Genomic DNA, 18,033 nt, shown 5'->3' on the forward strand with positions numbered 1-18,033 from the left:
TCCATCGGTGCATCCCTAGTTAAAAGGAAAATGACGTTTAAGGGAGTTGAGGTTAACGAACCGTTAACGCAGGTACGACTTTACTGTCACCCAGAACATTTTACTGAGGATGTTTTTCTCCTCAACATCAGACTTTTTAAACCTAAACCAGGTCTGTATATCCGTTTCCCCGTCGTCTTTACGAGCGTGTTTTCATGCTTGCACTTTGTGCTGCAGCTGCCATCGTCCAGATGATTGGATGGTTTGTGTAAACGTGAATGTGATTTATGAAGGGGGGATAGGAGCTAGAATAAAACTAATTGTTACTAGACACGCGTGTTCTAGGCATTCAGAGGTATAAAAATGCTAGTGTGCTACATTTCTTTTCCATCACAAGTGAATTAATCTCAGTCAAACAAAATGTTCTTTTATTACAAGAAAACAAGCCTAATGCATGTTTTTGGAGCCAGAAAAACCTGATATGATCTTTATTTGCTGGATGATGTATTAGATGTTTTCATTAAAGGAACTTGATAGATTTTGGTATCAAACTGAGATCTGATGGAGCATTTTTAGGCCTTATCTATAATGCGATACCTCTCCACATTTTTTTTCTCCATTTATCAACCCAGAACATGTTCAGACCTTCCAGATGTTGACATTAATATTTATGTAAAAACACTGAAGTACCTGTAAAACGTTCCACCCACACAAAGTCAGACATAAAGAAAAACGACTGAAAGCCCGAATGCTTGTTTGAAACATTTCCACTCCTACAGATGAGTTTGTGTTAGAGAAGGATTTCCTTTCACCTTTTAATAATGTATGCAGGGATCTGTTTAACATGAAGGTCTTTGTTTAGCTAATGTTGTTATTGTATTTTGGCAGTAATTCTCCCTCTTTTCTGACTTCCAGTGACCCACAACGAAGGAAAATTCAGTGCTCAGCTTTCCAAACTGACCGTCATTGGACAGACGCGACACGATGAACTGTGATTGGCCAGAAGTCTTTGGGCTTCAGCCAATCACAGCACCCCTTTGAACTGTGTGCTTCTGCTTTTCAATCGACAAAGAATGGATTTCTTTCTTGAGTCACAACCGAAACTGTTGACTTCTGAGTCAGGAGTTGTTTTATTTCTTTTGTCATTTCTACCAGAAATAAGAAACAACATGATCAAGCTTCCAGATTTTAGTTACTAATAAAAAAAAGAAAGTTGTTTTTTTGTGAAATAATTCATGTCTGATGTGAGGTTTGTGTATCTGACTTCTGATATCTGATTTAGAGGTTGTGTGCTCAGTGTAGATGACACTTTTAAACTAGCAAGAAGATTTATGCATCTTCTGTAATCCTAAAAGGAAAGTGAGTAATCTGCAATATCATTGAGACACACACACACACACACACACGTGCGCGCGCGTTTCTGGTTTCATTCTGATCTGTGATGCTGTTGGAAACAAACACATCCCAGCTGACCTTACCCTTTATCTCTGTCTGGCCTGGATAACTAAGCATCACATCTGATTCCCTTCAAACACCACTTGTGATCAGTGTTTGTCTTATCCGTGGTTTATTTTGTAATTTTTATCCACATTATGTTTATAAAAGAACATAAACTTTAGTTAAATCTATAAAATGAGGCCATGTTCAGACACAAGGCAGAGAGATGCCAGCACATACTCCTGAGGCCCTCTTGAACCCGTCTCTTTCATCTCTCCATGCCACATGTGGGGATCAGTGAGAATATGGTGCAGGTTTCAGAAGTGCTTCATTATCACACACACACACCTTCCCCTCTTATGTTACTGCTGCTTTATCTCCTACTCAAACAACACAAGTGTCCGAGGATCCAGCTCAGATTTGAAGATTCTGCAGATTTAAATCTTGGGGTACCTTTTGGTGTCTCATCTCTCTCAAGCTGATCCTCTGGATTTGAGGAAATTCTCAGCTGGCTCATCGGTCCCCCCCCTCTCGCCATCCAGACTCGCTGAGGGGCCAGAACAGGAAATGATCACACCCTGACCTGCCTTGGAGAAAGAAAACATGTTATGTTACTCATTTCTGTTTTTTCCTACTTGTTGATCTGATTGGTGATGAAACGTGTTTTCATTAAAAGACACGTTGTCAATGCGGTGGAGATAACTCCTGTGTTTTTTGTCGGGTTACATCAGTCACGATCTAATTGAGCCTCCCATAGCCTTGTCAAAGGGTAAACATGAAAAGAGGAGGACTTTGATTGCCTGTGTTGAGGCTTTAAATATTCTGAGCGGCTGTCAAGAGCTGGGCTTCGGTGAATAGGGCGCGCCGCATTTTTATGCCCATCTTATCCGTTCAGAATAACAGCAATTTTAGAGGCACCACTAATGCATTCCTAATTTGAATTAGTTTAAAAGCAGCGTAGGAAGGGAAGCCAGCTTCAAAGCTTCTAGTCGAGCCTTCCTGAGACACTTTCTACCAGAGTAATGAAAAATTTGCTTTAAAATGTATTCTGTAAGCGTAGTCAATTAACATATATTGTCCTCGAATAAATGCTTTCAGGAGATAAAAAGCCTTCATTGTTTCTTCCTTAATTTCTGGGGGAGAAGGAAAGCTTTTGCAGGGAGGATCTAATAAATCCAGAGGCACATATGGGAATCTATGCTGTGCTGATCTTAGTGGGCTTAGAGAGCTATAAAGTCAGGAGGGATTTATTCATCATTATGGTAAGCCAAAGAGGAAAATCTGTAATCTAGATTGTCCTCAAACCAGCAGCAGTTTGTTTGAGGCAGGAGTTCCACAACGCAAGCCAAATCTCGGCATTTACCTGTGCTTTTCATGGCTGCACGTCTGAATTTTACCCAAAAACTCAGCAGAAAAACTGGATTACAGGAACATCTTGACATACTGCACAAACAAAGCATCTTGATAGCAAAGCTGAGACTGTGATTTCTGGTTTTGCAGCCTTGTGGAAAAGATTTTGTCACTTTTTTTCTATAATTCAGTTGTTGTATTGAGTTATAAGTCTCTGCAGCACAATAGCTCTTTGTTTACCCATCAGTCTGGTGTGTTTGTGAGGCTCCGAGCTGCCTTCACGCTGTTATGTGTATCCCGAACACACACAACTGCTGTTTACCGTCTGACACTAACGGAAATATTTACTTTCAACTTCTCCTCACGTCAAAAACCATCAGGAAGATGTATGCATGCCTCTGCAGCTGAGATGCAACGTTAGGCTTTGAACCTATTTCAGATCCAACGTAATCATCGCAGTTTTTTCTCTCTCCTTGTTTAGGGTTTTTTTTTTACAAGATGCAGTTCTAGAAATAAAAACTACAGCGATAATTTTGCTTTCCTGCTTTCAGCTCGTCAGATTCATCCTTTGAGGGTTCGTTCGTTCCTTCTGACAATTGTTCCCTTTTTGATGAAATTCTTATGAAATCAAAGGCATTCACCTTTCATGTCAGATTTGTCAACTCAGATTGTCTTATGTTGGGGGAATTATGGAGTTTCAGCTGTTTTAATCAAAAACAAACATAATCTGACATGATGTAAGATCTCATGCTACAAGCTTTAACTCAATATCTGTGGAATTGACTGAATCAAAGCCATTTTTTGTGTGTTTGCAAAACATCAGTTGGTTGTTGATGGATTTCCAGTGATTACTCTCTGAGAATTTCATCAAATTTCTTCCAGTTGTTTAAAAGATATTTCACTAACAGAAAAAAATAATAATAAATAAACGTTTTCACCCACTTTTTGCTTTTTGACGAACGATGGCTCCTTCATTTTCATTTCCAGCCATTGTGAATTTGTGCAATGCAGGAAAAAGCGTGGCTGCAGTATTGCTGGTTTTCAAGAGCCTCACAGTTCACTGAGGTACTTGTCTACTGTTTAATCTAATTAGGAGTCATGTTTTGAATGTAATGTGTGCCTTTTAAATGATATAAAGAGGCAAATCCACATCCTAGGGCTGCAAAATGCTCATTAAGCCTGAACTAAAAGTAGTCACAGCAAACAGCAGCTTGTTTCAGGAACACCTCCCCCCTAAAAAAATCACCATACCCATCTGAAACAGCTAAACCTTTTTATTTTTTTTAACAAGATGGAAATGAGCTATTTCTAACAATTTATTGCCAGCTGCAGTGTAGATTAAAGCAGCATCAACCACTTTATTTCAGTAAAATGAGCTTCAGAAAGAATTAGCCCTAAACCAAAGTAACATTTTAGATAACACAACAGTGGATGACCTAAATGAAACCGCCATTGATTTGCTGTGTTGTTTTTATGTAATCAATCTGGCTGGGTTTCCAGCATCTGAAACTCTTTCTTTCCCCCCCAACACGCCAGCTCCTTTCTTCCTCTCCCTCGCTCTCCCTTGTTGCATCTCCTGACATTTAGAGGGGAACAGATGGAGATTGTTGCCAGGCCGGTCGAGCCAGAGGCAGCAAAGGAGATGGGATTTTTGTAACGCCGAGGGGGCCGGGTTGAAGGGTACTGTGTGGCCAGCTGCCCCCTGTCTCCTTTGACACCTACTCTGATGCTATAGCCTGTTCCGTTCTTCTGTGGCCTTGCCAAGTTTCTCCTTTTCATGAGAGCTTTTCTTGCCTCCAGATCTATCACACATCTCTGACCTTGCCTCCCCCTGCATGTGCTTTCACACCGCTCAGCCAAAGTGGCCCGAGCTGCACTGAGTTCTCATCATCACGACGTCTGACAGCAATTACAGCTAATACGTGTGAGTGGATGGGTCTGGGTGCGTGGGCTGAAGTGCAAAAAAATAATCACTCCTTTCTTTGTCTTGCCATTTTGGGAAAATTGCAGTTTCCTTCAGGTTTCTGCTTCGTAATGCCTGCCTCTTTAGCCTTCTGCTGTGCGGTCTGTGGGAGTCAGAGTGCAGGGGGTGCAAATTCAACATCTGCACAAAATCTCTTGTTACCTGCCTGGTAACCCAGACAGATGTCATGGCCTTTGCTTGACCAGGAGATTTTGAAACTAGAGAAGGGGAAAACGTCAGAAGCAGGCAGTTATTCCAGACTCACTCACCACAGGTTGCGTCTGAATTCCGTCACCTTGGAAACTTGATCTCAGCTCAACTTGGCGAGCCTTAAATTGCTTTAAATCACTGCGCTCTCTTGCAGACATGTGGCTGGTGCTGTGGATGTAGCTCGGTTCGATCAGCCTCCCCCTCCCGCTGCATTGTCTCACACCGTGGTTGAGAGCAGCTTTCTTTTCTCAGGGTACGGAGGAGCTTTGCGGGGCTCCTTCACCTTCTTTGTGGGCTCGGACAGTCTGTCCTGGGGGTAAGGTGGAGGCTTGCGACTTCTGCAGCCTTGTGCTGTGGGCGGTTTGGCCGTCCCGGCAGAGGCGGTGCAAACACGGGAAGGTCCCGCTGAGGATGCTCGCCGCTCCCTGGAGTCCAGAGCTGAAGCTTGAGTCACTGAGTGTGTCGGTGGGCAGCTTTTAGACTGGGAGGGAGTTCGAGATGGTGACAGTAGACCAGCAGATGGGACGTTGCTTTGTGTGGTCTTATTAGCCCTGACTTTGGTCTCTATGATGACAGACGGGCTGAGGGCAGGGGGGGGATAAGGCTTCAGAAACAGAGGGGAAGGAGGGGAGATGGTGCCTGTCCTAATGGAGGATGATGCCCCTGGGGAGTGAGGCTGTGAAGCAGGACTGCTGGGGTGATGGAGGTTTACTGTTAGAGGAGAAAGACCAGGAGTGGGAGGCCGGGCAGGGAGGCTTCTTTGGGGAGACAAAGTGTGGATTTTAGGCCGTTGGTCACTTTTTCGACGAGAGGGACAGCAAGTTTTTCGAAGACTCCGACTCCCGTCTGATAAAAACCCTGAGGTGATCGAGCTCAGCCGTGCATTCTGTGGAGACTGGCTTCGGCTGTGATGATCTCTGATGGGGGGGCCACACGAGTCCACGGCTCCTGGCCGCATGTCAGCTTCTGGCTGCCTTTGGCGGAGGCTGCCCACCACTATCTCACTGGAGCTGGAGCCTGAACTGTAGCTGGTGTCGCTGGGAGGCTTAGCATCTCCTCTGGTCCCCTGCTGCTCCTCCTCATCCAGATCAATGGAGGAGGTTAGATAGTCAATCTGCTGCACCACCTAGAAAAAAAATCACACACCAAAACGGATCAATAGAATCACTAATATGCCAGAAAAATCTCCTCAGGGTTTGAAAAATAACAATAATAAAAAAATCTACACACTGATGAAACTGTTTTTGTTCGTCTTCAAATCGATTTGTTTCTTCATTTCATCACACCAGGATAAAGGAGATAAAAGGTCATGAAGGACGCCAGAGATGTTATGAGACTTATTCGTGAGCTGTTGTTGACACTTTGGGTCTTTGCACACTGAGAATCAATAAGTGACCGACTGATTTATGGAAAAAGAAACTGTAGGTACAACTTTTCTCCCAGAGATGGTGTTTTTTGCCTCATGAATCATAGACCTACCATATTATGATGGAGGAGCTGGTAAAGAACCGTCATTCATATGAGCATTAATCCAAGTCGGTTATGAAAGGACGCAGAGGGAAACAGTAGGTGGTCGTTCACTTTGCTCGTGTAAAAAAAAACTCACCTTTGTTCCACTGACACTGGTCTTACTTGTGGAAGCTTCTGCAGTGAAAACTGTCACAGTGATTTCAGGGATCGCTATAATTTACCTTCAGCCTTTGTTATCAGACAGAATGAATTTAATAAATGATTCTGTGAGCTGCCTTTTGACCTGACTATCGATCGCACTTTAAGTCGGGACGTCACAGCCCGCACTCTCTCTCTTTAAATCATTATGTGCAAGGGGAAAAGCCCCTGTGCCGAAAGGCAAAAGATGGCTGTCATAGCTGAATTACTTCATGCCAGCACAAAAAAAATGTCATGACTTAATTGGTTTTACAGGTACTGGGTTAAAGACATGGTGGGGGGCAGGGCTGGAGCTACAACACACAATCCAGATGTTAACACACTATCAAATGCTAGACCCTAATTTAACGTAACACTAGATAGTTTTTTAAACTAGAGCTTTAACATTGATCTCAGTGGTTGTTGAGTTAGGAACTTGAGTCGTTTCATGTTTGACACCATTCTGAAGCATTCTAGTGGCCCGATACTGAACTTTACACCTTTGTGGAGCGGGTAGGTGCTCTATAGAGAGCCTAAGCCACGCCCATCTACTTACAGACCATGGGTCCCAGGAAGAACGAAAAAATGAATGCAAGTCAATGTGGCTGTAAAAGTTGTGTTCTAATCTCATTTGTCATGTACCATAGATTTACCATATGACTTCCATGAATTTTAAAGACACATTCTGTTGCCAAGAAAGCACTTGTTTTCAAACGGGGGCAAAAGTTATTTTAGGTTTGGTGTGAAAATATGTCCAGAACTACAAATGCACATCACCAAAGCTACGTCATCAAATCAGACACAAAGAAGAGCAGAGGAAAAATGGCTGTCAGTTTAGCAAACTACAAATCCTACCCTCGGGAGAAAAGAACCACCATAAATCTGGCCTTGTAATAAGTAGCAGCTACGCTAGAGGAGATGAGATTCTGTGGTGACATCATATATGCGACGTGCCGACTGTGAACTTTGCGCCATTAAAACCATCCTGTCCTGTTTTGCAACATTTCAGCTTCTTTTAAAAAACAACCTGAAAGATGTCAGATGTGAACTTGCAATGAATCTTGTTGCATTTATCACACTATTAAACTGACTATATCAAATGGCTTTCAAGCAATGGGGTTATCTTATTACTAGGCTATCTTATGTCTTCACTTTAATCGGTTAAGGCTGTTTGCAAGGTAGAACACATCTCTCATCATCTGTTTAAATGTGTATCATTTAATTCAAATCAAATTCAAGGCTGATTTTGATTTTGACATATTTTTCACCAGTTTTCATTATTCTTGAAGAGAAACAGATCTGCTGCTCACGTCTGGGCAAAATAGGGCAGTTTTATTATATTACATACTCAGATAAGGCATTTTAGCTCATTTTAGTTAAAATTTAAATTTTCTGCCTAAAACTGTCAGTGTTGTGCCGTTGTCAGGTGAAAACTCTGCACTGCATTTGAATTTAAATCTGCCATCACTATTGGGTAAGAGGTACCCTAGAACGTTAGCTGGTACCATATGATGTCACAATGTCGTTGTGAGCCTGTGTGTGTGTGTGTATTTGTTAGTTACTCCGCCCTCTCGGTCTGCTAGGCAACAGCATTTGTTGCATTTTTTAAACAGGAAGTGGGGGTGGAGTAATACTTTGGTAGGGGGTGACTTGCTCTTTAATGCTTGAGAGTCAACAGATATAAAATAAAGTCCAACAGTGTGATGAATGCAACAAGATTCAATATAAGTTCACATTTTATGTTTATCTGGGTTTTTTTTAAAGAAAAGAAACAAAAAAAACTACTTTGCAAAACAAGACAGAATGGTTATTAATGTGCTAAGTTTGCATTTTCTTTACAAAACTCCCCAAAACAGCTGTTCTGTTGGGGCAGGGAGACAATCTTTAGTTAGTGAGGCAAGACGGCTTGCTGCTAAATGAAATAGCCAATTGTAGGAAAGCCTTTCCAGTGAATCGGAGGCGAGAAAGGTGGGACCTTCCTTGGACATCCTACCATTCCAAATCACAGTCCCGGGACCCATGAGCCAACTGGAAGAGGAGGACACATAGGCTCCCCATAGCTCATTACCTGATTTACGACTGTTAGCTGTTATGCGAGCAGTTAACTTTTTCAGTTTGCTGATCAACAAAAAAAAAAGCACAACAAGAAGAAGTTTGCTTTTTCTTTTGTAATCATGGCGAGACCCGGAAGTAAAAGTAAGAGAGTAATGTCTTTGGAGGCGAAGCAAAGAGCTAAAACCAGAGTGAGCATCAGCGTGGCCTACACTAGTTTGAGGAAGCTAAAGGAGGCCACAAAAATCACAGACTGATGGTGACCTGGCTTTGTTGCTACTGGACTTGTAAGTAATAATATTTGTCCAACAGTGTGGATCTTTTTACTTCATGGTTTATGTTAGTATTAGTTGGCTCATGTTAGTGTTAGCTTGTTGTTAGCGCTAGCTACAGCAAGGTTGTTTTTTGACAGTTGTAATTCCACTTTCAACCAGTAGGGCAGATGAGCTGGAAACTGCTGGGTGTTACTTTAAGTCATATTTTAGTCAATTAAAAGCTCAAAAGAACCCATAAAATTGTTGATAAAATAATTTTGGAAAGGGAGAAACAGGTATTTTTTTCAATGAGGCGTGAATGCAGCAAATTCTAAAGAACTGGAAGGCAGCATGAGACTGCAGGGAGAGCCCACCAAGGAGTACGCTCAGCATTTTACAGTCCACTGAAGAAAGTTTTTAATACCATCTCTTCTTAAACGGGAGCCTTGGCTTGGAAAAATCATTTACTTAACAGATATTTTTTATAGCTACTACATTTGTGCACGATTGTCTCATCAATTAGCGCACGGGCAATCTTTTCTGTTTTGCATGCGATGTAAAGTATAGAGAGGGAGAATTCCTGAAAGTAGCTGAATTTGGTCTCGGTTCTTTGCTTTTTACATGGTCAGCAACTTAAACCTCTCCTGAGCCACCATGGAGTTTTATTTCAGTTTGAGTTATTGCCAACAAAATGTTTAAAATATATTTCAAAGTGATTTTTACAACTGCAGCTTTAAAGGAATAATAAAACTCTGGATAATGATTGTAGAGGTCTTTTTCCACATCTTTAAACACTCGTCTGAATGCAAACGAGTTTAAATCAGCCCAGACAGAATGAGAGTACTATGTGTAGGTTATATTTAGTCGCACCTCCCATCTAATGCATTTTTCTGGATGGTAAAAAAGAACACATAATAATAAAAAAAAGGGACCTGCATGCCCTCATGTGAAACGAGTGCAAGCTCAGCTCACTTCCACGTATAAATGCTTAATACTAAGACACACAGAGACGCACAGCTGGACGATGACAGAGAGATTGGAGAAAATTACGCTGGGGAAAATGTTTGACCCAGCTCACCACCTGCTCTGTGTGCACAGATAAATCCTCTGCTCATGCTGGATGAGTTTTGTCCTCTGTGTTCAACAACATCCTTGCTGATGTCAAAGGATGACCTGGTTTGTCTTTCTGGGTTTTTTTTATGCTGCAGCTTTTTTCCTCTTCTTTTTGAGCAATGCATTTCATGTTACTTTGAAGTGCGGCATGAATCTGCACATCAAGTGACTCTGGGCAGGTACCGCTTGTTAATGTCAGGAATCAGAAGAGATAAAAGGGCTGAGGACCTCGCTTTTCATCTGCAGAGAGAGAGAGAGTGTTTATTTAAAAAAAAACAATGTTTTCTTTTTTCTAAATCTGAGACCATGGTCTTGATGCCTTCTCCGGGTCAGGGATGAGGTCCTGCCCCAAGTGGAGGAGTTTAAATTTCTCGGGGTCTTGTTCACGAGTGAGGGAAAACTGGAGCGTGAGATCGATAGGCGGATTGGTGGTGCATCTGCAGTGATGCGGGCGTTGTACTGGTCTGTCGTGGTGAAGAGAGAGCTGAGTCATAAGGCAAAGCTCTCGATTTACCGGTCGATCTACGTTCCTACCCTCACCTATGCACCTATGGTCATGAGCTTTGGGTAGCGACCGAAAGAACGAGATTGCGGATACAAGCGGCCGAAATGAGTTTTCTCCGAAGAGTGGCTCACCCTATCTCCCTTAGAGATAGCTCGGTCATCCAGGAGGGGTTCGGAGTAGACCCGCTGCTCCTCCACATCGAGAGGAGCCAGTTGAGGTGGCTCGGGCATCTGGTCAGGATGCCTCCTGGATGCCTCCCTGGTGAGGTTTTCCGGGCACGTCCAACCGGGAGGAGACCTAAAGGTAGACCCAAGACACGGTGGAGGGACTATGTCTCTCACCTCGCCAGGGAACGCCTTGGGATTCTCCCAGAGGAGCTGGCCCAAGTGGCTGGGGAGAGGGAAGTCTGGGCCTCTCGCCCTAGGCTACTGCCCCCAAGTCCCAACTCTGGATAAGCGGATGAAGATGGATGGATGGATGGATGGATGGATGGTTTTTTCTCTCTCTACTCCTCAGGTCCACACGTGCACTTCTTGTGATTGCTGAAAGATGTTTGTTGTTCAGCTCCGCTATTTCAGTTTCATTTAAGTCTTTTGGCTGCACTCAGGTGGGTTTTATTTTCTCTTGAAGCCCTGAGTCATAGGGCAGGTTTTTTTCCCACCTGTTGAAATTGCTTCAGCAGATGAATGCTGTTGTATTCAGAGCTTTCTGATGTTTTCCCTCCTCCTGCATGAAAGCAAGAAGCTGATGGGATTTTTGACTGAAGCTTTAAAAGCTCCCTGTATTTCTCTTCTTTGTTGCTCATAAGACACAAAGCCTTGAAATATATACCTGCACTGTGACTTATCTTCCTTTGATTTGTCACATCCATCGTGAAAATTTACAATTTCCTATTACTCTCGCCTTGCAGCACCTTCCTCCTCCTCCTTTTTGGTGTAGCTTATATGGACTTTCATCACTGTTATATTAATGCTGTCACATAAAAACCTTACAGCCGGGATGATGAGGTTACTACCTCTGGTTTGGCTGCGAACGGGCAGATTTAGATCAGTCGCCACGAGGCAAGGGTTGTGTGTGACTTTTACTGGATGAGTCCAAATGCGAGGCAGAGATATTCAGACATAAATGGATTATATAAAAACAGCGTCAGACACCATCCAGCTGTGCCTGGAGCAGCAGCTGTCCACGAGAGGAGAGGAAAGGGGGAGAAAGGACATTAGAGGAGGAAAGATGGCCTAATGTCACACGGCACCATCTAAACAGTCTCCGAATGCACTGTGCAAATGAAGCAGAACTATTCTCTCCCCCAGCTTTGTGAAGATGCACAACAACTTGCACATCAAGTGCTGTGCGAGTCTCCACATCTGAGGACAACAGAGGACACTTAGAGAAACAGAAGCAGCAAATTGCTCTATTCATGCAAGCCTGCAGCTGACTTTTTTACATCCATGTTTCATTCTGCTGAGGATGAGCATTTGTAGTCAGTCTCGTTATCTGCGAGAGCACAAGCCCTCAAGGTTTTTTTTTAATGTGAGCTTGAATATTTTCTGCATGAGGAAAACGTCTAAATTAACAAGAGGAAAACCCTCCTCTCTCCAACAGATTTGTTTATTATTCTTTAGTCCTGGAAGGAGATTAGATGATTCATGGCTGTCGGGGGGAAAATCACCAAAATCTTTGTTGTTACCTCTTTCATCTCCTGCTGGATGTCCCTCAGAGCGATGAGAACCTGCTCCAGGTTGTCCATCACCCGTTTGATCTGGTTCCGGACCACTCTTCTCGTGCATCCTGCTTCCTTCCTCTGTGGGGACTCCTCTTTGGCGTTTGGTTTGTGCTGTACCCATGTCTGGTTCTGACCCAGGGTCATTATCCGCTCCGAGTTGGGTCTGGGTTTCCTGGGGCCTCTCAGGGTTGTGGTACATGGCAGGCCCCTGTGGGGAATCTCAGTGGAGAAGATGAGTCCATTCAGGGGTCCATTGAAAGCCTCCACTGTGGTCTCGCCGAGGTCTCTGTGGCTCTGCGAGTTCCTGCTGTGTTTATTGATGTAGCTGAAGCTGGAGCTGAAGCCTTGCTGCCTCTCTATGAGCCTCTGAGTGTCTGAGCTCAGCCAGCTGGATGAATGGAGGTCTCTCTGACGGTAGGTAGTGCGACTGCTGTAGTCCCACACCTTTCCCTCCCCGTCCTCCACACACACCACCACAGGCACCTGTGGTTTCTCAGCCACCAGCATGGGGACAGGAGTTGGAGGGGGTCCCACTAAAGGCCCATACTTCTTGACTGAGGTACCATCCTTCTGAGGCTGGTGGAGGCCCAGGGAGTTGCCGTGGTTCTTTACAAAACTGTGGTTCTTCGGAGTGGAGGACGAGCTGTCTCCCAGGCCTTCCTCTGAGCGTGGTGTGTCTGTGTCCAGCTCTTTGGTCTTGTTCCACCTGGCAGAACCCCCGTCCTTCTGCTTCCCCAGACTCCCTGGCAGGATGTGATGCCCCCTCAGCATCACTGGCAGCATCCCAATGCCATTACATCGTAGTTCACCCTTCTTTCCCCGCTCTTTTCCCTGGATGGAGAAGAAACCGATGCCCTTGGCTCTCTCCAGTGGGGTCAGGTTGTTACGGGCCTCTGAGCTGGATTTGTACGGTCCGTTGACTCCCAGGTCACCACCGCTGTGCTGAGCCTTCAGACTGTTGCGCAGCCACGGGATGAAGTGAGGGGTGTGTGGCTTGAAGCTCTTCTGCTCCCCGGGCGTCGTGGTGCGGCTGTCAGAGAACATGGTGATGGATGGTGTCCAGCAGCCTCAGAAAATGAAGAGAAGACAGAAGAGGAACTCCTGAGATGAATAGATTTTCCTCTTCTTCTCCCATGAATCCCCCCCTGCCTTTGCCATTAACAGATGCTTAATCTGCTCTGATGTTTAGTCTCCTTCCTCATCTCCCTGCTCCTATGCTACGCCAGCCAAACTTTGTTTCCCAGTTCTTTCCCTCCTCAGCTCTGGTTCCACCCACCCTCCTGTTTCTGTTTATGACTTTATTGCCCTGCCTCTTTTCCCTCCGTTTCCTCCCACTGTTCTTTCTGTTGTTGTTGCTCCTGAGCCCCTCATCCCCCTCCGTGGGTTCAGCCTCGGAGATGCCAGGGGCCCCTCTCGCTCCGTCTTCCCTCTCCGCCTGCCTGCGTCTCACTGGCACAGTAGCAGCAGAGGCTTCCTGTCTCCACATCTCTCTCTCTCTCCCCCCTCCCATCCTGAACTGCACTGCGCTGCCTCCTTTCCTCACTCTTTCTTCCTCCAACTCCCTCTCCCTACCGTTATTTCTCTCTCCGTATCTCTACCTCCTCTCTGTTCTTATCTGGGTAACCCTTATCTCTTTTCTTTCCCTCCCCTCTGTCTGTGCCACTGGTTTTGTCCCCCGCCTCTCCTCACCTCTTTCCCCATTCTCCACCTCCAATTTACTAGGGAGAGCGGCTGAAGTTCAATCAAGACGACAGTATTATTAATCCTCCGGATAGTGAGTGCGTACCCACGTGATGCCTCCTGCCTCTGTTCTCATCTGATTACTCCTTTCTCCAGCTCAGCCCCTTACAATTAAATGCTGCTTAGAGTGGAGGACGGCTGCAGGAAGGGATGGAGGAGAGAGGAAAGAGGGCATATAATTGTGACCTGTAAGATGAGGGATCAGCAGCACTTTGACAGAAAGTATAAATGGCAAATAACAGCTTTCCCGTGGAGCGGCTCGGTTTGTAAAAGCTGCTGGCAAATAGTGTCACATTACATCCCCATCTTTGTTGTTGTTTTGCTGCTTTTATTTGCTCTCTCTCTCTCTCTCTCTCTCTCTCTCTCTCTCTCTCTCTCTCTCTCGCTCTCTCCCTCTCTCACACACACACACGCACACACACAAAACTAACTTCCATTTGTTCCACTTAAACAGACAGCTGCTAGTTTCAGGCTTTTCATTTCGATTAAAATTTTCAGGGGCTGTCTGGATCAGATTTCATGTGTCTAACAAGCTCAAATATGCCTCCTAGGTGCTTTTTCACTCAGCTGCTGCTGCATTGGTGGGTACCTCCCTCTCTGGCAGCGTCTTAAGTGAAAAACACCAGCAGAGCCACACAAAAAGGCCTGACAGTTTTCTGTCACTCATGCACCAAGACACTCAAAGCGTCTGTCACGCTGTTAGTCAGGGGAGCAATCTGCTCCTCAGGTAGTGCCCCCCCCTCCTTAAAACACGACTTCATTCACTGACACGCGTTACATTGCAGGAGAAAAAACCCCACACAGGTTTGGTGTAATCTGCAGGATAAGAAGATTCAAGCCTGCATGTCGACAGACTGCTGTCAGCCTATGGTGACCATTAGTCTGGATTATAAGAAAGAAAAAAAAAAACGTACAAATAGTGGAAGTAATAGAGCACCAGGATTAATCCTTCTGAGCTTCTAGCAGCACACAACCTGCTGTGTTGCACAATCAAGTCTGTTTCTGTGTCGCAGCAGGAAGTTGCGTTGAATTTTTACCTTTAAAAGTTTGAGAATAATTGCAAATGGAACAGCACTTAAAATAATGCCATTTTAGTTCATGTTTATCCCGAACACTTTGAAAGAAAAAAACATGTTTTTTTTGTTAACGCTATGACAAATTGAACTGAAGGATTCAGGGTTTTAGTCTAGCAGTTTGTGATAAAATTATGAAAAAAAAGCCTAAATAAATCAAATAGTTCATTTCACTCAAGTTAACAGACAACATCGATAACGTCTTCGTCTGTTTACTGTACGTGCGCAAAAAGGGAGCAGGAAGAAGAAAAATCTTGTGAGGACCTGTTCGTTTCTTCAGTTCAGTTCATTAATATAGCGCCAATTCACAACAAGAGTCATCTCAAAGTAGAAATCTAGACAAACAGTAGCAAAAAGATTCAGCTCTGCAGGTTGGTCCAGCCACTCTCCATTGGAGCCTCAGCAGGTCTACCATTGGTCTGAGTAGTTTTGTGTTATGTCCATGAATGTTAAGTGACAATGTGATGTAGATCTGTCAGGTTTTTATAGTCCTGGAGTTTCACCGTCTCTTTTCTACCAGTAGCTAATAGGGCTGAACGATTAATTGCATATACAATTAAATTGCTATGTGACAAAAGGAGATTTTCTAATTGCAAAGGCTGTGATTTAACTGGCAGAGAGTGGTTAGCACAATGCTAATATACATGGAAAAACCTATAGGTATGCTAATGCTAATATCGTTGATTACATTCTTACAAATGATGAATCAGGAATATGCCAAACTATTAAATTTGGAGTCCAATAAAATCTAAACATTTAATTCAATAAATTATTAGTGTGGTCTCTACAACTGACTTTGTGAAAGATTCTCATGGCTTTCTCTTGAGTTTTTAAACAAAGTAGGAGTGAAGCATATGCCCTACCAAAATTCTACTAATACCTTACATTAATATCTTATTTAGAAAAATATGGTCAGTCCTAAAATAACAGTCTCAATAAAACCTTCCAGCAAAATTCCAAAGCCAGCCATAAACTTACTGCACGTTTTTATGGTTTGAAAGTTTGTACAAACAAGTTTTGAGATAAATGAAAACATTAGGCCTACCAGTACCATCTGTGAGAGGAGCAGCTCATATTTTGGGCTCTAAAAGTTGATAAATATTTGGCAGATTGTGATCTTTCATATTTGTAAATCTGGTGCTTCTATAAATGCTCTAAACACAAAAACAACGGTCCATCCTTTTTCTGTCATTGTTTGGTTTTAGGATTATGTTCCTAAAACAAGCTGTTTCAAATAAACCCCATTTGTGATGTCACAAAATAGCACAGAACCACCTCTCGTGTGCAAAAGAAAGCTGCTGCAGGAGGAGCAGCAGCTCTACTCCATGCCCGCCCCAGGCTATCAGAGCTTCTCAGCTTATAGCAGCCTGGGGTAGGGGTGGGTGTGGCCAGCTCTAGCTTGTGTTCTTACAGAGCCCTGAAAAGGCTCATTCTGGAAGGTACTGAAACCGTTGAGAATAAAACAGCTGAATTTGATTTATGTGAGAGATTTTGTGCAACAAAGTTAATGAACATGTTATCAACCTTATAACTATTAATACTTAAAGTGGCAGTGTGTAGTTTCCTGGTGCTAGGTGGCAGTACATACATTTCAGGGTAGTTTCACTCCATTTCCTCCTGACTGTCGCTAGTTTGAAAAAATACATTACGGTAAACCTTACCTGTGGAGCAGAAAGCATGTGACCTTGGCGTGACTCCTCAGACTTTGATGGTTCTTCAGTTAATTCCATCGAGAGAACGCAATGCTGATGCTAGTTTTCTGGCGCTGTAGTTTCTGGATCTGCTCAGGGTCCTGCGCCTGCCGATGACGTCATCGTACTACGACAATACCGCTTGTCCAAAACATATTTTGTTTATTTTTTTATTCTGTTCTTTCACATAGGTTTTGTAAATAGTTCAGCAGTTTTGGAATTAAATTCATGTTTCTCACTGCCTAAATGTTTTCGAACGTGGTAACGTCGTTAAGTCGTACATCCAGCCAATCGTGTAGAGCGATGTCATCGACAAGCGCAGGTTCCCGAGCCGGCCAGAAGCAAACATGGTGTCTAATGTGGCGTCCTCCAAAGATGCTAGACCTGCACCTAATGTACTTTAGACCCTAACCCTACATTTTCAACATTTTCGATGGATATTTCCAGAGATTAGGTACACATTGCCACTTTAAGAAAAAAGTCATGGTGCTGCATGTCCCCTTTAAGGTGCATTACTGATTCAGTTTTCCTCCAGTTATCCAGTTTGAGACGAGACCTTCTAAAAGTAGCAGTCAAACATGCAATAACTGCTCATCTCAGCAAAGCTGTCACAGCTTCTGTCCATTTCATGCTGACTAACCTCCTTGTGTATTATAATAATGTGTGTGTGACTGAAGGCCAAAAGAAGACATAGAAACAAATAGGAATGCTTCATGTTCTGTCTGGACTCTGCTTTTCTAACAGGTGGCCTTTCATCACCACCTTGTACTGGTCGTGAGCAGAAGACAGACGCAGCATATGGGGTCTCCTTGTAACCTTTTCCCACTGCCTCCTGTAGTGGTCCCATTCTTGTTTTGAGTGCTGCGACACACCGGCTGCCCATCGAGAAGCAGCCAGGCGTGCGTCTCCACTGGTGTTTGCTGAACTTTGCTGTCACTGCGGGGGCAGGTTTCAGGTTGAATATCTTTCCACAGAGACAGAGAGCAGTCCAGAGAAAACCTTACACAACTCAGCGGAAAAGTCAGATGTAAAAAGGAACGCTTTGAAACTCCAAGGCCCCCGAGCCTGTCAAAATTCGCCGTGCTAAATGGTGTTTAGTCACAGAGGGGGTGCCTCTGGGCACTTGGGAACTTTCAATAGCCGCCTGGACAGCAGAACAGTGCACTCTGAGGAAGGTTATGTGTTCCTATTTAGCTCAGTGTTTGCTCGAAGTCAAAATGAAAAGTTTCTCGAGAACATATTGTTTTGTTTTGCGTTATTAAATATGGAAGTGAGCAGATGTCGTTTCCCCCGGAG

The 18,033-nt window shown here is 43.9% G+C and overlaps 2 protein-coding genes across 2 annotated transcripts in view; one reads left to right on the forward strand and one right to left on the reverse strand.

The window, feature by feature from the left end:
• Positions 1-2,118, forward strand: part of mydgf (myeloid-derived growth factor) — a 9,698-nt gene extending 7,580 nt beyond the window's left edge. The window contains exon 6 of the mRNA XM_015971302.3: positions 895-2,118. Within this exon, the coding sequence (XP_015826788.1) occupies positions 895-974 (80 nt within the window). The 3' untranslated portion in view covers positions 975-2,118. The remainder of the gene's footprint in view (positions 1-894) is intronic.
• The window catches only part of LOC107393121 (uncharacterized), a 17,454-nt gene extending 3,338 nt beyond the window's left edge, over positions 1-14,116 (reverse strand). Inside the window, exons 1-3 of the mRNA XM_015971301.3 lie at positions 12,198-14,116; positions 4,999-6,065; positions 1,870-2,003 (exon numbers count right to left, since the gene is read on the reverse strand). Coding sequence (XP_015826787.3) covers positions 5,157-6,065; positions 12,198-13,277 — 1,989 coding nt within the window. The 5' untranslated portion in view covers positions 13,278-14,116 and the 3' untranslated portion in view covers positions 1,870-2,003; positions 4,999-5,156. The remainder of the gene's footprint in view (positions 1-1,869; positions 2,004-4,998; positions 6,066-12,197) is intronic.
• Between the last annotated feature and the right edge of the window lie 3,917 nt (positions 14,117-18,033).

The sequence above is a fragment of the Nothobranchius furzeri genome, chromosome 8 (assembly GCF_043380555.1).
Source record: "Nothobranchius furzeri strain GRZ-AD chromosome 8, NfurGRZ-RIMD1, whole genome shotgun sequence".
Taxonomy (NCBI): Eukaryota; Metazoa; Chordata; class Actinopteri; order Cyprinodontiformes; family Nothobranchiidae; genus Nothobranchius; species Nothobranchius furzeri.